The following is an 18,988-nucleotide window of genomic DNA, read 5'->3' on the forward strand; positions in this document are numbered from 1 at the left end:
GCTGTTAACAAAACAGGGGGCTGGCTTAAAGTTCTGATGAAAATATTCATCAAAACTTTTGATATTTGCCAAGAATCGAATCTGACGGAAGGTCCAACTAACTACATACTGCTAGCACGCGAAGATCGCCTCGATTCGAGTTGCATTACCTTCCGTCAGATACCTTCCGTCAGTTTATCGAAACCCCCCTAATGGTAGTGTCCTACCATCAGGTGATTCGTGCACTGGCAAAATAATCATTGAGTATTTCAACTTGACCCGATTGGTTCTGTTGGCTACCCTCTTATCGATAACTGTAGGACACATTTTACGGTTGTAGGGGATAATACTCTCGCTGTTGGTAGAGATATCACATATCTATTATGGTATGTCGCCGAGACAGCTTTAGGCCCCACGCAAAGTAGATAGAACCGTTGGAGACTGTTTCGCCGAGGAATCTGATTACTAAGACTGACTAAACTGAAGAAAAAATAGGACAGCTGCGGCTGGTGAAGTTGTTAGGTAATGTTGCCGCTATTGCTGGCTGTCTGCATGTTAAAGCAGGCCTAAGGGCTTAAAAGTGAAAGCGGTTTTGGGGTATGTAGGCCTTGTTTCTCTGCAGTTGACGAAGCCCAATTTAAGAGCTGGAGGTCGTGTTTGCAGTAATGCAGCCCAAAATGATGTCTCAAGGATGGGACGACGTGTAGTTGCGTCGTTTGGTGAAATCTCTCCCGCTTGTCCAATGACCTCATCACGAATGGGCATCTCCTCATGTGGGTTCCCTATGCAACAGGATAAGGCCTCCACAGCCATTAGCTCTAGCAAGACAAGGTTAGCTACCTATAGAGGCTTTGTCGTACAAGCTCAAATCTCAGTTGTCGAGAAGCTGCAGGATTTCATGCGCAGTGCAGATCAATAATTGCAACCCATCCGATCGATAGGGTGTTACAAATAATAGATACCGGTCGTGAGAAGCAAAAGTATTGCATGCCTCATGAATATCTTTTTCCTTAGAATTTCAATGCATAGGTAGTGTCGCAGTCATAGCTTCTCATTCCTCCGCCTTGAAGCAGTTCCAAGTCCGCCACAGATTGCACGATAAGTTCCGACGTCGTTTCTGTGGACATCGGACACCAATCCAAAGTTCGATAGATGTGACGTTTGCTGGCTCCTTTTCGTTACACGCAAAGGAATCTCGGCTCTCGTCGGGTAATTCATATCCCTCGATTTGGACCCTCACCTCCTCCTGAAAACCAGCTTTGGTAAATACTTTGACACCCATCTTAGCGGCGGACACGCCAATAGGGACGCGGTCGAGATCTGCGAGGCGTGTGCACCAGTTTGTAAGCCTTGTGCCATGTCCATGTTTCCAGTAGGCCGGATGTACAGCAAGCGTGGTGAGCCGCATTTGGCCGGTTAAGTACCTGTCGACAGTAAGATAACCGTTAGTTGTGATCTCAGGGATCGATGGATAACATGGAGTCTACTTTGCTTTAGCTGGAGCAGTCGCTTCGGAATACAGTTCCCCGCCTTTGATGCACTGATCTCTTTGCTGTAGGGTTTCACTCTGGGTACTATAGGTTGATGTTCCTAATGAGACTTCGTTAGAGTAATTTCCAAGTCTCAAAGTAAAAAATTGCGCTCTTACCCTTTGGTTGAAAGACCCCAGATCGTCGTGAATGGGGTGGAAGTGAAATGCTGGCAACACCGACTATGACCTTGCCATCAGAGCTTGTTTGAGACTTAGAGGGGCTCAACCTTTGTAAAGCTTTGTAGACTCTGTTCGTCTCGTTTTTATCAGGGATTTGTTCAGCAACAAGGACAATGCTGTTGGGATCCAGCATGGCAGCTTCGTACTCGGCCTGATAACTGGCAACAGTGTCTTCTGGAAAAGCATCGTAATGAGGCCTTTGGAAGTGGAATACCGGAGAGTGAAAGAAACCTGCAGCTGCCACGAGTGCTATTCGGTCAAGTTCGTCCAGTCTTGCAAGCCGGACTCCATCGATTTTAGGAAGGGAATCCATAAGTGTTATGTAGCTTCACCGGAGGTCCACGGGTCTTCAGGCGACTTTAATAGTGCTGGAGGGTCCTATTTAGATCAGACAGGCGGTGATTGGTAGCAGCAAGGACATACCCGAATGGTGGAAATAGCAAATGTTAAGCCATGATCAAAACATGTACGGTGAGGCTGTCTTTATCTGTGCACAGCTCTCCACGCAACTAGGTGGTAAGAAGCTTCCCGCACGGGTATCTGCACTTCAGCATCATCGGAAAGAGATTCACTGGAACACAGGTGCACGGGAAGGCACATTTTCGTCAGGCAAAGCCCGTTGGGCAGAGAGCTTGTCGGGTTGCATATGCATTGCAGTGACCTTGGTGGACGGTGATGAGCATATCTACACCGATGAGGTCCCTACTTGGGAAAGCGAAGCGGGCTGACAGGGAGACGACACGCTGGGGGGCGTCGAAATTTCGCGACCCCCATCGCCCTCGTGGGGCACCCAACCACGCTAACTTTCCGCCTCGTTTCTCAGGCAAACAACAGCGTTATCCGGAGCAGGCGTGGCGGGTCCTGATCGGTTTGGCGAGGAAATCGTGGGGCTACATGCGAAAATACAGCGACGGCGACAGCTAGTACAAAGACGACAGCAATAACGACAGCTGGACTGCTCCCGCTCAACGCCCGCTAAGAACGAGATTGCCTCGAAGTCGCCCAGACCGATATCATGATGGGCGTATCCCTCTTCCAGATCCACAGCGCGACAACCATCACCCCCGGAACACGGTGAGACTTCGACGGCTTCAGAACGAGATAGGACAGCGCGCTGCACGAGGAATGGCAGACGGACAGTGGTATTCCAGCCAGAGACGGCAAGATCAGCCTTATCACAACTTTCCGCCTCCCCTTCCCAATTGCCACGAATATCAATCACTTCAACGCTCTGGCTTGGATTCGCACCCTGACCGACATGCACCGATGCGCCACCAGCAGCAGTGGACAACGCAATATCTGCCTGGCCCAACAGTGGATACCCTCGGAGTTACTGGTCAGCCATGGAACGCATCCTACGAAAATGGCTTCCCGCGCGTTGTTGTGCGACATCCAGTCGCCCACACCTCAAACGCGCTGGATATCCCGGAGAATAGGTTTAACAACTTAACATTCCACGACTCGGCGCAACATTTGCATTTCCAGACAACAGGCGTATTTGACTCCGGAGAGAATTCGTTATACGGTGCGCCGGATGGTGTCACCGTGACTATGGACGGTGGTTACGGGAATGGGTTTGTACAAGTAAGAGGCCCAGTTTAGCCCGCCATTTCCAGAAGCTAACCGGCTAACTTTAGAATACCACAAATGGAGTGCAATATGGCATTTCTTGTACTGCGCCAAGTTTGATGTCATATTTACAAGCCTCTGATTCTTCGTATCCGGCATTCCACCAAATATCTTCCCACTCAACTCAGCTTTACCCGGGATTTTTGGCAGAGTCGCAATTAATAGATGCCTGGAGTCAAACAAATATGAGTGCGCAAATAGGTAATGTGGAAAATGGCGCAAGAAGTTTGTCCAGTTCGTCTTGGGGAGTTATCAGCGCCAGACCTAGCACCTCCACCACACCAAATAGAGAGAAGACTTCTGAATCCGAATATGAAATCGTGAGCCATGCTGAATCTCTGAGAAGCCAAGCAACTTCCCACTCCCCTTTCCAGAGGACGGAAGCACCGTCACAAGATTTGTCTCCAGTTGCTCTCCCGGAACAACCACAGCTCAAGACAATCATTGAAGACAAGTCAGTCTCCCGCTCAAAACGTCCTAAGATTGCCTCCTCGTTCAGTCAACGCGCTAGTAAATCAAAAGTTTGCAAGCGGAAAGGTAAAATGAGCGAAGAAGGACGAGCAAAGGCTGCAGATATGAGAAAGAATGGCCCTTGTATTCGGTGCAGGCTTTACAAGCTTGGCGTAAGTTTCCTATATGCCTCTTACACGCCAATTCTGACGAAATATAGTGCGATGGTAATAATCCTTGTACGAGGTGTCTAAAGGTAACCCACAGCGCTCGTTCCTTTCTCGAACCGTGTTCGAGGGCAAATCTAGATGCTGTGAGTTTAGTGCGTCACAGTGAGTTAATTCACTCCGTTCTTTCAATGCTCGACTAATAATCGGGGGGAGGTAACGGACGCTTCAATCAATTGGATGTCTGCTTTCGTACATATCGATGGATTAGTGTCGACGGTAAATGCCCTAGTATGGAAATTAGATGGAATCTGCCTGGCTCTACTCCTATCGAAGGCTCCCTTTTACCGGTGCTCTTTCGCACGTATCGCCCCGAACCCACAGATGACTTTGATACAACAACGTACCATTGGCAAGTCAATGGGCAAGCTCACAAGATCGTACTACCCCCTTTCGCCGTTTACGATACTGGAGCGTTACTGGAAGACGTCGAAAAATTCCTACGTGACAACCAACCCGAAATCGAAACTTGGGTCACTAATAAATCCAACGATGATAGACTCGCAGCCCTAACATACAAGGAGGCACTGCGCTATAAATCTCAACCTGGCAGCGATATCATTAAAATGGCCCTCCAAATGCAATGTGGTGCAGTCATGTCTCAGGGTTACGGCTCTGTCACGGATCCACATGTCTCAAAATTGCCTAACGTAGACTACCGAAAATTTGGGCGCTGTGGTTATGAGGCATATGATCGTGCTGTTGACTGCCCTGTCCCACAGGCTATGGGACATCAATTCGACGTTGCAATATTGAAATATATAAATAGATTACAGAAGGACCTCATAAAGGAACTTAGAAAGAAGATATTCCAACCTGGAATCAAGCCGTGGTATGAGCTCTTCTTGACTTTCTTTATCTTGCTCTCCAATCTTGAATACATACACGGGGGTGCATTGGGATATCTCAACTCGAAACGGAAAACTGTAAGTAGAACGAGCTTTTATTTCCGCCTCTATGTCACTTAGAGCTAATGCATAATGTAGATGTTAGAGAGCCAAGTAAGCTATGTTGTTAAAAGCCAGGTCAAAGAATGGGAATTCTCTGCTGGGGTTATGCTTCAACATTTCCGCTGTGTGCTGCGCGGATTTCTTCCGTTTCAGCTAGCGCGAGAAAATCTTGAAGAATTAAGGGTGCAGGCAAAGCTCGACGAGACATCCGTGGAGTATGTCACTAATATTATCAAGATCTTGGAGGACCAACGTACGTAATACTATCTATTATCAAGTGACGTCGCCATTTGTTTGATTGCTAAGAAATCCTAGGGGAGTTATTTTTGGAAGACTATTCTGTTGATACATCAAGTGAAGGGTCCATTGCCCGACGATGGATTCGTCAGCTCTTCATGGAATCATATGGTTGAGAGATAATAGCTGAGGTCATGGCTTCGCTGGAACCAGTTGAAATTACTCAAGACACTTTAAGTGGTGTTCTTGACTTTGTCATTCAGAAGAAATAATTATTGAGAATACATGAGCCAAACGAACTGAAAGATTGGTCCGATTAGTCCAGCCGGTAAGTTTAAGAGATTCGTTGCCTCGTGGGGCTACTCATGAAAACATCGCGATCATTCCTATCAATTTACCCCCTAAGCCTATCCTTCAGGACGAGTGGAACAGAAAGCATCACAGTCACTTGGATTATCTTTCAGCCATGACTTTCACGGCCACTGATCTTTCGCCAGGGATCAGTGTCTAGTATTGGGAGGTTCTGTTCCCTGCCCTTCTCGAAAGGGTTATTGAAATTATGTAGATAACTTGATGGTTTTGTCCAAGCGTTTCTTGGGTCTCGGAGAAACATGCGTAGGAGATGTCGTGTACTGCGGCGTTGCGCAGGCTTGCCACCGTAGGCTGACCGCGCGTGCATGATGCTAAGGTTATTCATAAATTGGATGTCCCCATTGCGACGATCCAGTTTTGTGCAATACCGCTGAGCAAGATCTTCGACAACTCGGAGTGCATGCAGTTGCTCGATCGAGAGTGAAGGCATCGTATTAGACCGTGGGATTTTCGGGCTTCCTAGCAGCGGTGCTTTGACAAGCTGGCAGATGGGTCTCCCCTCAGCGAAGAACAGGGCGGGTCCGAGGTCAAGGTAGGGAAGTTTGCGCTCTCTAGTAGAGTACAGTCGTCAGCCTACAAAATCGAATTGCCCTTGATGGGCCCAATTCTTGGGGGCAGCTTACGGATGCTTCAGCTCAAATGGCCAGTTCCCTGCTGCCAACGTGTCCAAGACTCCTTGTGCATCTCGAAGCAGTTCATTGTATATTCTGCAGAAGCTCGCCACAAACTGCTCACCACCAGCCATCTCAGAGCCGTCGTTCCTTACGTACATTGCAAGCACGTCTCCAGAGAAACGATCAGCATGGAACTCCTGAGGGTCGAGTTAGCATTCTTTCTCAAGTTTCATTTGGAATATCATTACCATTGCTGAAGGTAGCTTTGACCCGGCGAGGCCCAGGTCCCTCGCCCAGTCCGGGACCACATCGTGGGTGGCATCTCGAATGTGACCTGACAACCATCAGAGAGAGAGAGATGTGAGCACTGGGGTGAGGCTTACTTAGTGTCTGATTCGCGTATGAGTCGGTAGCACGTTCCGGACAGACATACGACGCCAGCCCTGCAAAAGCGATTACGCTCTCTTCATCATTTAGTACAGCAGAATCCAAGCCTCGCACCACGGCCACACCTCGGCCGTGGTGGATCTCATCGCTGATGGCTGAAAGCCTCCTAGCCAGATCAGGACTCAAGGGGAACGTGTCTTTGCTGATGGATCCTCGAGGCAAGCTGAGTACTGATTGGCAGCGACGCACATTAACCTTACGCCCGGGAAGCTAGGCAAGAAGGCTCTTACATTTAAAGAATAAAACAGCAGCTCTCACCGCCTCAATATCCGCTCTTTCAAGGTTGGTGATATATTGATTTGGTTCCAACTCGTTCCCTTGCCACACCATCCGCCCCTCTACGGATGGCGGCAGAGCGTCGGGCTCTGATTGGATAGAGGGTACAGGCGAGAGAGAACGCAAGCTCTCTAAAGAAGATCTCTGACTGAGGCTAGAGTCCGACATGTTGGGATCGCTGTGGTTTTACAAATTTTTGCCCTGTGCTGTCAATAGCGCATGAAAGTGGGTCGTGAGGGGCCGCAGGAATTCACAACAGTAACTATTTGTATTCTGACACTGATCTAGTATTGATCTGGCTATTTGTAGACTGACTCTACATGCAGAGCCTCAAACCTTCAACTATCCGTTCCGCTCTCTCGACCAATTCCATACAAGGTGGCTTTAACGCGGATCTCGAGCTGGCAATTATCCCGCCACTACCCGTCAGCTGATAGAGTATTGAAGCGATTCCCGAGAGTAGTCGGGGTATATTTCGTTTTTTTACCTCCGGTTATTCGCTATCCATCTAGCCGGCAGCGTGGATTGGTATCTTCTCTGTGGACGGGGATAAATGTCTGCGATAGCAGAATGCTACCCTGTTCTCGCACACCACATGAGGTGGTGCTATCTTCCCCGTCTTTCACCATACACTGTGTAGCATTGATGCACATGCTCTTTCTGGACTCTCAATCGCCATATTTAGAATTGCTAACCGCTGGTGGAGCAGCTGAACTTATGCGTAGTCGGCCGTGACGACAAGAGCGGAGAAGTATGATGCTCTAGCACTCCGATGAGTCGACGATGGCCAGTGATTTCAGCAGCAACACTCTAGCGCTGTGCTTCGAATAGGGCAACAGTTGCCTTATATCAAAACGTGACCCTTGCCTCGTTTCCAGCCCTATCAATGGATGGCGATCGAGGCTTGATCGCCAGGTTTACGTGCATTCTTCTGGAACATCGCAACAACTTGTCAAAATCTTGTCCGCGTCTTGTCATCTGCATTGATGCCCAAGTCTTGGGAAAGACTACCAACACCGCGAGCTCATCGCGGGGTGGCTGCAGCGAGTGGATGGCATCGAGCAAGCATTGGCCAGAACCCTGATTCCTGATATTAAGGCCGTGGACGACGACTGCACGAGTTCGGCGCCTGCGTGCGTGCGACTATTGATGTTATTGCTTTTCTAGTGCTTCGTCCTCCAATGTTGTAGGAGAACTAGAGACTTCAGCCTCAGGCCAAGAGAACGCCAGCGTGGTTGATTCGCATGTCACACGCTGGTCTGCGATAAGGCTGTGCAATGGCATAGGGCTGTCGTGCACACCACCGTGCCACGTTCGCCTTACTTTCCGATAATCTTGAATGATCCTGGTAAGGTTGCCATTCCTCCGTGATCAGTAATACCATTTGCTCATCTGGTTGGAGTGGTTGGTTCTGGGGGTTTTGAATTTTGAGAGACGGTGGATAGTTAATTCTAATGGTTGAATTTGAGATGGGCTTGGGACTGGAGAGTACATAGTCATCGTAAGAATGCTCCAATCTTGGTTTCTTTGCAGTACTTTTCTGGGGTTCCCGTCAGATATACCCAAGATGCTGTCCCCATAACCGGTGCATTTCGCCATGGCTTTTCACAGAAAACTCTCCGACATCTCTAACACGCCATCGAGCTGCACCCTCGCATCATACGCATACCACTCCGCTGATTCCGTAAAACAATGCTACACAGCCCCACCTGCACTGACGAGCATCCTTTTAACGAGATTCACCAATTCTACCACCAACGAACTATCATCTGCCCAAAGCGCTCACCGTGCTCCCTTGCCAACTTGTGCACTGGAAACACCGCGTTTTTGCTCTCGGCCTACTGATTGGCACAGCCTCTGCCTTGCTGGGCCGTCCCGCGCGGCCCAGCCAATCCAGCCAGAGCGACCCATCCGGCATGCGCTCCAGCCCCGCGGCAAATAGTGATGAGGCTTGCCGGGCTGGTATCTGTATGGCCTGATGCAGGTCGCCGGTTTTGGCCTGGTCTGTACATCATTGGTCAACTTGTTTCCTGTGAGGGGGGAGGAGGATTGGCGCTTCGGGGCTGTGAATAGTACATTAACCATCTTCCTGCAATTGGTGCTAGGAAGAGTTAGATTACGATAGCTCCGGGGCACTCGGATGCAGGTTCGGTCGAGGGTTCGGACAAGCAATGGTGGGCCGTTTGCTTGCACTTATCTGATCGTAGGGAGATCGAGGATAGGGCGGTATGATGGTCACTTCATATATTTCAGACTCTATGATGTTCTTTGTATTCTTTAGCTATTTTCGTGGTTCAAAGTGTAAGACCTTTTCAAGCAAGCCTTATTATAGCGGAATTGCTCTTCTCTTGTTCACAGCTTCGACGGTTAACGAATCTCCGAACGATCATTTCACCGGCTCCAAAGAATTTCATTTCATCATATAAAGAGCCTTAGAAGTATTTCAAATTGGTAATCTATTGGGTGGGGTGGACGCGAGTTTACTCAGTGTCATTGCATCTTGCCTGTCCTTCAGGGTTGGCATGTTGAGTCCAATTTTGCCACTTTTCTGGAGATATGCGGCCGCTTTCAGTTATTCGACCCGACTGCACATTTTAAACTCGGAGACTGGAGGAAGGATTAGGTCAGAGGGACAGGTGCATCATGAAGTAGTTGTATATCAGGCATTCATGCAGGAAGTTTCAAGCTCCCTGATCACCGGTGTGAAAACCGGCCTAGAAAAGGGATGCTTGCTAAAGGTTGCGATGCGTTGGCCGTTCTTGACTCACACACTAATATGGGTTACGCCCGTTTGTCACAGAGAATGTGGCTCTCTTACCTTAGTTTGCATCGCCAGTTCCAGATTTGTGACTGGGATCGTCTGTCGTACCGTGAAGTGGCTGAAAAGGGTTCCCAACTTCGTCTCCTTTGAATCTAGCTTGGAACCAAGGGGGGTATTCTCTGCTGTTCATCTTTCCCTGGTTATAACGCAATCAGTGCGGGTTTCATTGTTAAAATTGCACAGTAAAACTAACCCGGCTCGCTAGTTTGGTCAACTTATCAGCTCGATTGAAACATCACCCCACATGATCCGGGATTCGTAACTCAACAAGATTTGTTCTAGTGGGAATTTCGTCAATTGGTAAAGTTCCTGCTCTGGACTTCGTTAGAACACCAATGAGATACGAACACAATTGGCATTTTGCATTATGCCATCATACGGCTCTATGTGGTGCTACCATAATATGCTAAGATGGGTTGTCAAAGACTCGATATCATTACTTTGAAAGGTTAATTTAAAAATAGATAGTCAAGTTCTTACTGAGATGGAGGATTCTTCTCACTTTCATCGACGATGGGGTCTGGTTCAGCTTCCGACATAAAGCTAATCCTGAGTGGCCGCAATAGTGTTGTTTCTCTAGGCGAGCGGCCTGTGAGCACGAAACTTGATTTTAGGAACATTAAATCTAGACCATCCGGATCTCCCCAATCAATAAAAAGTCTCCATCCATAATTGAGGACTACTGGGGGTGGTATAGAGTCTAGGTGGATCCAGAGTCGTTGGAGTGGCGACTTGGTTGCCTGGCGCTGGCTCGTGGCAAATGGCATTATAAAGTGGTATCTGTGATTGCACTCCAAGAGCTTAGCAAGGCTATCGATATCTGTCGGGGGGTAGAATGAGTTTTGAGTGTAGGTTTGCCGCAATGACAGATGGTGTAAGGGACGAATTTTTCACTACGGTCGGATATGAAAAACGATGGCTGGTTTGCGATACTCAGAAGAATACAACTCATCCACCTGGCATTAAGGGCTAGTTCACGGCAAACTCGTTTTTGATGGCTGCTTATCTTGTTGGTGATGATATATTCGATCGATGAGTCTTAGCTCGTTAGCCTAGGCACATTGGTAAGGATGAAATTATCAGGGAGGTAAGCCACCGCTTGGGCCAGAATTTAGGTCAGATCTACGTTTCAGAGCCTAGATACTGCTGAGTGTCATTGCCGGTCGTTCTAGATCTGGTGGGGTGGAGCTCTAGCAAATCTATTCCAGCTGAGGCCTTGGTACGATAGATTTGCTCTAGACCAAGAGCCCCATATACACGTAGTTTCGTACGTAGATTTGATGGATCAAGTAATCCGACTACTTGTCTTCTGTCTTGATAATTTAGACTCTACGGCCTCTACGGAGTCCTCACTTGTAGATGAGACATTTCACCAGATGCGGAGATCTAGGTGATCTCCTATATCTGAATTCGATGAATTTGTGGACATGTGGCGCTCCGTGGCTTTCTGAATCAAGAATCGTTCTTATCAAGGTAGTATCCCTGGGAGGAGTGGCGAAGAGAAGGTGCTTATGGTGCTGAGGTTGGAACCTGGAGTATGAGTTTCTGGGAATCGGCCTTCCATCAGATGAATTGAATAAACATGGGACTGTTTTCTTTCTTAGGAAACTACCGTTTGCGTTCAAAGACATGTCAATTTGAATTAGCGCATCATGAAACTCGTGTTTTGACCACTGACCAATTTGGGAGTCTCTCAAATCCGTGGCATAAAAGCTCTCACTGGCAGCTGAAAGTTAGGTAATGCTTTCACGCGCTACCTTAGTAACGGCCACAATGGCAAGGTATTGGAGCTNCATGGTAAAAGGAAGACAGAAGTCTCTCTGGAGCTTTGGCTGGATGAGGGAAGTGGAAGGCCAACAGTCGGGAAATATGGCACTGGGCGGGATGTGTGGCGTCTTGTTGAGTCTGTTGATCTCGTGATGGAAGGATTGTGAGGTGAAGCATAAATAGAACGACTGTTTGGTTTTTCTAGATTAGAAGAGCATAGAAAGGACTGCGAAGAAGTCAAATCAGAGGCTTGCAAAGACGTATAGGTGTCCGTATAGATTGATCTCATATGATGAATGCTGTGGAATGGTTGACGTAGCCTACGATAGAATTATAGGAGAAATGCCCTAGGCCTTGCTCTACTCGTACTTCGCATGTAAACTTCTTGAATCCGGGAACAGAAATGTTGTCATTATCGCCCAGCTGGGGTGTTTTTTTTAGATACACGAAGCCCCTCTATGCGTGTCATGGATTGGTATTCCGGTTAAATCCTTCCGCTTTTTCGGTGTTTCCTTTTTCCCTGAAGCGACGTCTCCAAGCCTTTGGGTCGGTACAGCGACGCGTGAGAAACGATATTGAAAATTAGAGGAGATTCGTGAGGAATTCGGCGAGGTATTTGAGGGAATTTCACGGTATAACTAAATAAAACAAGATCAGTATCCTGTAGTTCTGCTCCTAGCTTTAAATGAAAGCGGTAGCGATAGTTAGCAGTGCGCTTCACTATAGAACCACTTTTGATTCGAGGCGGTGGTCAAATGAGTAAGTCTGAAGGCTATGATGCAAAGTAGGTTCGCAGATGACAATTGTTGTTGTGAATTGCCTGGTCTCTGTGATCATTGTGGTCTTTTGGCGAGCTCTGGGTAAGTTATTTGATGGGTGCTGGATTTGATATTTACGAGCCGATGACATGAAAGTGGTGGAAGTGATGGAGATGGAGGATGGAAGATACGGTGGATCTGGTGGATTTGATTGTACTTAGTAGCAACAATTATCGGTGAGTGTGAGGCTCAAGTGATTTAATTACAGTCAAAACTCCTTAGTACGATACGGTTTGTGCGACCGCAACGTAATCTCAAGTATCGTTGTATTCCGTACTTGTATGTAAAATACACCCAAAATTAAAATAGGGTAATGATATAATATATCTATATGTGTGAAGCCGTAATTGAGCGATTGGCTATACCAAAATACATCGCTGATTGGTGTTGCGATATCGTCGACTTTGAAGGCGACGTTTTGTGCCTTAGTAGAGTCGCAATTTTGTCTCTATTACCTTCTTCTTCCTATTCTTTAAAAAGATGAAGCCTTTATAAGGCCTCAAGCGCCTTATTAAGCTTGATTTAAGGCTATTCAATAACTTCCTTATGTGTTTCCTTATCGCGATCGGGCCCTACGTAGAGTTCTATAACGTGCTTAATAAGATTCTCTATTAAATCCTCTACTTCCTTACCTAGTAGCGTAATAAAATTACGAATATCTATTATATCGCGAATTCTTCAGTTACAATACGACGAAAACGAGCACGCCTTAGGCAAGGTTAGAATAAGAGCTAAGAGTAGAAAGAGAATAAGCTAATTAAGGAACTGCAAGAACTCGGAGATTAAAAGGATAGGGAGTACTATACTATCTAGAATACTAGTAAAGTTAAAGACTTAGTTAATTAGGCCATACTTTTCTAATAAATAAACTAGCAGGCTTAAATTAATAGATTAAATATTAAAAACCAATCTAATTAAGTTTAGAACTTTATAGAGGTTTTTATTCATATTTTTAAAAACTATTCCCTTAAATTAAACCTTTATAACTAATTTAAAGTAATATTAAGTACTTATTTATATTAGTTATTTATATTAATATATAATAATTGAAATAGCTTAAATATACTTTAAGATAATTAGGCATAACTTAGGAAAGCTAAGGCTAACCTAAATAAGAGGGACTAGAGAGAGTCTAGGATCTCTAATATTAAAAAGAGATTAAGGAGAGAGGAAAGAAAGATAGTGGTTTATAAGGAATATATAGTTATAATGGGACTAACCTAGTTATAGTAAAATATCTTAGTAAAACACTTCTTTCTCCTCTACCTACTCTATAGCTTTGTTAATCGAATTGATATTTACGAACTTTATATTTAAATCTATAGCTATCTACTTATAAAAATTAAAATTTAAAGTCCTTAAGCTACGATTATAAGCTATAGATTTAAGCATCTTTATATATAGCCTCTATAGTAAGTCGTTTAAGTTATCAACTTACTTTTTATAAGAGTAACCGTATAAGGGGTATTTTATCCCTTACTCGGGTGCACTCCCGGGAGCTCTCAGGGGTAGCCAAGGCCTAGCCGAAGGCTAGGCTTGGCACCCCCTTATGAGCTCCTCGGGCTTGCAGCCCTCTTCCTCTCTTCATCGATTCGTCTCTGTACGAGGCTATACCTATACTCTTTACCATAACGTAATCTACAAGCATGTGGCCTACACAAGTATGTGGCCCGCCCCACCTAACACGCGATCGCAAAATGAGGCAATTAGTCAACCACGAACAATTGCATTTAATGTAGCTATCTACTATGTGGTTGTCTGACGTCTTGAGCACATATGTTGTGTGTTCTATCGATTTGCATATGCTGCACTTGCGTAGTGCTCGTTGCGGTCGCTCGGCCGCTGCCTCTGCTGTAGCCTCCTTATGCCTAGTTTGGGCAGTTTATGCACAAGAGGCCCCTTCTACTAATAGAACACCCCCCCTAACTATATACGTGCGCCTAGTTACCCTCTTTCTTTTTTAGCGCTAGTTTTCTATACATAGCTTTTTAACTTCGCTTATAAGTTGGATAGCGTCTAATATTACTACTTTATATACCTTGATAATCTAGCTAAGGGCTTATCCTATTAGACTTAGTAGGCTATTTATTGTTACGGGACACCCCCGTGATACCTTATACACGTCGACCTGTTTCCACCGACTCAGCAACCAGAGACTGACCACGAGACGGCAATCTGACAGCAATCTGCTATATTCTGCCAGGACCACTACCTAAATCCTATTCTGCTCCGTGTACGTATTAACCAAGCAACCAAGCCAACAATATATACCCTTTCTTCCCGTTTTCTTACCTTCTCTGTAACGAAGCCTTATAGCAGGAACTACGGTAGACTTGTTAATAGGCTGGGTATATAGGTAAACAAGAAGTCAACAACGTAATAACAACTAGTGGAGTGGTTACCTAATAGATTAACTCTAATTATATTCTAAGATTTACTACAAAGAGAAGAACTATCTAGGTAGGGACTATAGTCCTTTAAATATACAACCGTACTCCTAAGAAATCCTCCTTATACGTGATATATATATAGTATATAAGGTACGTAAGTTCCTTACGTCCCTCTTGTTTAGTATATAGCATATTATATAACCTTAGCTACTATTCCTCGTTATATAGCTTAATCAGTTTTATCTTAAACTATACCTATATTAACCAACTAGCTGCTTTTAACTTCTCTCTTAATAGTTATAATATTATACTTAAAGCGTCCGTAATACTATTTCCCTCCCTTTTATCTTTATCCGTAAAGACTTGTAATATCTCTAAGTTGTTTACTAGAGGTATAATATTTATCTAATTAATTTAGTTAATATTGTTACTTATTATACCTAAAGCTTCTTCTTCTTTACACGCCTAATGTCGTGCTCGTACTATTGCTGCAATATTATTGCTTAGTAAAATTATACTATCTCTATATTCTCGGTGTTTAAAAGAGGGGTTAGTTTACATTACACTAGTAAGCCTATCCTCTTGTTTAGAGTGTACTAAAGCAAATATTTATTTATTCTATAACGTTCGCTCTACTTCTAATACCAAATATACGCGTCCTATTATCCTTAATAGTTATTTAGTTCCCTAGTTAATTTATCTTAGGGTTTCGTATTTAATCTACTACTACTTACCTTAATAGTAAGCTATCTTAGGCTCTTGCTAAGTTAGAATATTCTTATAATACGGAGTAGAGGGCCTTAGATGCCCATATTACGGCATCTGCTTGGTTACTTCGTCTTAAGAAGGTTTGTAAGAAGGTGTGTTTTAAGGAGTAGAAACTTATAAAATTTATCTCAGTCCCAGACGATCAGCCAATCATAAGCTGCTTACATAACAGATTAATCATCTTATGTTGTTGTCGTCTGGTACACGGTTCGGAAATTTATTAGTCCCTCGCGCCAATTTATATGTAATTCTTATACAAACTCGCGCGCCATACTAAATTTTTAGCCATTAATTAACAACGAACTAACGCCTTTATAGATAATCGGCCAACGTTATGTTCTAAAACTTTATAAGGCGATTCTAATGCTGCTAAAATTATTGCGAATGGCCTGGTGGTTACTGCTACATTTCGCCTTAAATAAGCAGATCTCCCCTTTAAAGCTCTACTTAAAACTCTACTATTATTAATTAATAACAAACTAACGCCTTTATAGATAATCGGCTAACGTTATATTCTAGAACTTTATAAGGCGATTCTAATGCTGCCAAAATTATTATAAACGGCCTAGTGGTTACCGCTACGTTTTGCCTTAAATATTACCGCTAAAATAGTAAATATTTAGCTAGAGCCATTAACCATTACCAATCCTTAACGTTTGACCTCCTATATTAATATTTATGGTAGATAAACACCTAAATAGCTAATATATTGTATCTAGATTAATTCTGTGCCTTATTACCTGCTTTATTGCTCCTCCGCTGCCTGCACAAAAGCCTGCACAAAAGCCTGCACGAATGCCTGCACGAATGCCTGCACGAATGCCTATATAAAGCTCTATATAAAGCTCTGCACGAGGCTCTGCTTGAAGCTCTGGTCGAAGGTCTGGTCGAAGGTCTGGTCGAAGGTCTGGTCGAGGGTCTGGTCGAGGGTCTGGTCGAGGGTCTGGTCGAGGGTCTGGTCGAGGGCCTGGTCGAAGCTCTGCTCGAGGGTCTGGTCGAAGCTCTGCTCGAGGGTCTGGTCGAAGCTCTGCTCGAGGGTCTGGTCGAAGCTCTGCTCGAGGGTCTGGTCGAAGCTCTGCTCGAGGGTCTGGTCGAAGCTCTGCTCGAAGCTCTGCTCGAAGCTCTGCTCGAAGCTCTGCTCGAAGCTCTACTCAAAGCTCTGCTCGAAGCTCTACTCAAAGCTCTGCTCGAAGCTCTGCACGAGGCCCTGCTCGAAGCTCTGCTCGAGGGTCTGCTCGAAGCTCTGCTCAAAGCTCCACTCGAAGCTCTGCTCAAAGCTCCACTCGAAGCTCTGCTCAAAGCTCCACTCGAAGCTCTGCTCGAAGCTCTGCTCGAAGCTCTGCCTGAAACCCTATATAGAGCCCTAAAGCTCTACTAACACGCAGCACTAATGTATTAGGAAGGTTCTATAATTAGCCATATAACTACCTATACAATTAATTGTTATATAATTATTTTTATAGATAGCTTTATAAATAGCTCTATAAATGTTATATAATTACCTATATACTAGCGTCTATATATTGCTTGGCAGCATCTACCTTAGCAACGTATAATGCTAAGACCTCCCGCAATATTCGCGAATATCGAACGCAGTCACTACGTGGCTAATTCGCTTTTAATATCGCTAAACTCATTAATATTTATTATACATTTATTATCTATTCGTTTAAGAATTATTTTATAACACTATTACCGCTTATAACTAACTAGGAGACTCGTACGCGTGTATAATCCTAATGAGCAAACCTACCTAGACGACCTATCTTAACTACACCATCGTCTATAACCGCTATACCCTCCTTTACTGGTTCTATAATGCCGTCTAAGGCTAATATACGCGCCGCTGCCATAAAAGAGCGCGAAATTGCTAAAGAGTAAAGGGAACAAGCCCGAGATGAAAGGGAGATTTAGAAGTATAAGGAAGAGCGCGAAGCCCGCCTAGTGGAGAAGGCTCGCTAGTATAAATACCACCTAGCTTAAATGGCTTAATTATAGTTAGGCTTGGCCGCTTCGGCCTTATAGGCCACTATAACAGCTACTACAGCTAATGTCCTTAGTAAGCCTCTCCCTCCTAGCGTAAAGTTGCTTGAACTCCGCCTTCCTGGCGTTATAAAAAGGGATTACCTGGATATTTTTAAGGGTACCTTTAATCTAGTAAACCTCGCCCGTTTTTGAGTCTATACTGCTTAAATTAAGATTGCCGATAAGATATAGATTAAGAATGGTACTCTGGTTATAAGGAAGGCAAAGGTAGATAGGAAGCTATTTATAGATAAAGGCGTCTAGTTTAAAGGTTTTACTAACTATATAGTTATTACTAGCACCCTCTATATATGCCCGCTGGACCTTATCGCTAGTATACTTCTTTAGATAAATATAATTTATACCTTATTAACCTAGTATATCTAGGTAGGTTGTATACTCGACTTAGCACTTAACTATTATACCTTTATAATAACTAATGGCCAACTAGAGCCCGCTAATTGGTAAATGCTAGCCTAGTATATAGCGCTATACCTTATAATGTCTAGTACTATCGGCTTTGCCGCCTTAAAGAGACCTAGGTTGGATACCTTCTATACCTCTAATACCTACCATAGGTTTAATAGTAGAGGCTGCGATAATATAGCTTGTAAATACCTGTATAAGTGCTTAAAGTATAGTAAAGATTATACTGTATTATCTAAAGCTTGTGCCTAGGAATAGTAAGGCGAACCTTATAAAGTAGGGTCTAGCCTAATAATAACACTAACTTTAATTATACGCCTAGGACCTAGGCCTAATACGTTACTATTATTCTCTACCTTTATAGAGGTAAAGGCTCTCTACTACTCTCTATTACCCCTAAGGATCTTAGCATAGTACTTTCTTCTATCTAACTACCCGGGTAATCTACTAGCCACCTTAGTAGGTATCCTAACCTATAGCTGCGAGATAGAAGCTAAGTCTATTCCTACCTTAAGATCTTATAAGAACCATAACTCCTCTTAAGATAACGCCGACCTTATCTTTAAGAAGATAATATTAGACCTTAAAAAAGGACATATTAGAATCGCAATAGGGCCTATTATAGTCTTACCTCTTAGCCTAGTGCCAAAATTAGATAGAGGATACCGCTGAATTCACGATCTCTCCTTTTTACTAGCATTTTTAGTTAATAACGCAATCCTAGAAGAATATGGAGCACTAATATACACTACAGTTACCGCTATTTAAGCCTACGTTATTTCTGTAGGTTGCAGATATCTGCTGCTTAAAAGAGATATTAAAGACGCGTTTTGTATAGTCCCCCTATCTTATAGGGTAAGAACATTAATAGGCTTCTCCTAAAAAGGTGTTACCTACTAGGAATACTGCCTATCCTTTAGTCTTTAAACTGCGCCGCTTATATTTAACCTCTTCGTAAAAGGCCTATATTAGATACTCTATTTATAACTGCCTTACGAGGTAGAATACTACCTAGATAACTTTATCTTTATCCTTACTAACCTAAATAACTTAGTGGCTGTTACCTAGACTTACATCTCTA

At 44.4% G+C, this 18,988-nt stretch overlaps 3 protein-coding genes across 3 annotated transcripts; 1 reads left to right on the forward strand and 2 right to left on the reverse strand.

Annotated features, from left to right (window-relative positions):
• Nucleotides 1–1,013: 1,013 nt before the first annotated feature.
• K441DRAFT_696669 (uncharacterized protein) lies at nt 1,014–2,363 on the reverse strand. The gene is made up of 4 exons (XM_067652914.1): nt 2,114–2,363; nt 1,628–2,058; nt 1,467–1,569; nt 1,014–1,403 (listed from the first exon to the last, which is right to left on the reverse strand). The coding sequence occupies exons 2-4, from the start codon at nt 2,001–2,003 to the stop codon at nt 1,031–1,033; spliced, it is 852 nt and encodes a 283-aa protein (XP_067503688.1). The 5' UTR covers nt 2,004–2,058; nt 2,114–2,363; the 3' UTR covers nt 1,014–1,030.
• Nucleotides 2,364–3,504: 1,141 nt separating this feature from the next.
• K441DRAFT_562572 (uncharacterized protein) lies at nt 3,505–5,207 on the forward strand (the record flags this gene model as incomplete). Its single annotated transcript, XM_067643564.1, has 4 exons — nt 3,505–3,942; nt 3,990–4,101; nt 4,153–4,922; nt 4,983–5,207. 4 exons carry the CDS (start codon nt 3,505–3,507, stop codon nt 5,205–5,207), a joined length of 1,545 nt encoding a protein of 514 aa, XP_067503689.1.
• A 436-nt stretch (nt 5,208–5,643) lies between these two features.
• On the reverse strand, nt 5,644–7,060 carry K441DRAFT_562563 (Clavaminate synthase-like protein; the record flags this gene model as incomplete). The annotated part of the gene is made up of 6 exons (XM_067643563.1): nt 5,644–6,106; nt 6,179–6,366; nt 6,418–6,503; nt 6,553–6,786; nt 6,847–6,979; nt 7,001–7,060. 6 exons carry the CDS (start codon nt 7,058–7,060, stop codon nt 5,644–5,646), a joined length of 1,164 nt encoding a protein of 387 aa, XP_067503690.1.
• Nucleotides 7,061–18,988: the final 11,928 nt, after the last annotated feature.

The sequence above is a fragment of the Cenococcum geophilum genome, assembly GCF_001692895.1.
Source record: "Cenococcum geophilum 1.58 unplaced genomic scaffold K441scaffold_23, whole genome shotgun sequence".
Taxonomy (NCBI): domain Eukaryota; kingdom Fungi; phylum Ascomycota; class Dothideomycetes; order Gloniales; family Gloniaceae; genus Cenococcum; species Cenococcum geophilum.

What these genes read in the sequence shown, in the direction of transcription:
- K441DRAFT_696669 (XM_067652914.1), bottom strand. Translation starts at nt 2,003, where the DNA reads ATGGATTCCCTTCCTAAAATCGATGGAGTCCGGCTTGCAAGACTGGAC. An exon ending in TGGGGTCTTTCAACCAAAGG is followed by an intron (nt 1,570 to 1,627) that starts GTAAGAGCGCAA and finishes AAGTCTCATTAG; the next exon opens with GAACATCAACCTATAGTACC. An exon ending in ACTGCTCCAGCTAAAGCAAA is followed by an intron (nt 1,404 to 1,466) that starts GTAGACTCCATG and finishes TACTGTCGACAG; the next exon opens with GTACTTAACCGGCCAAATGC.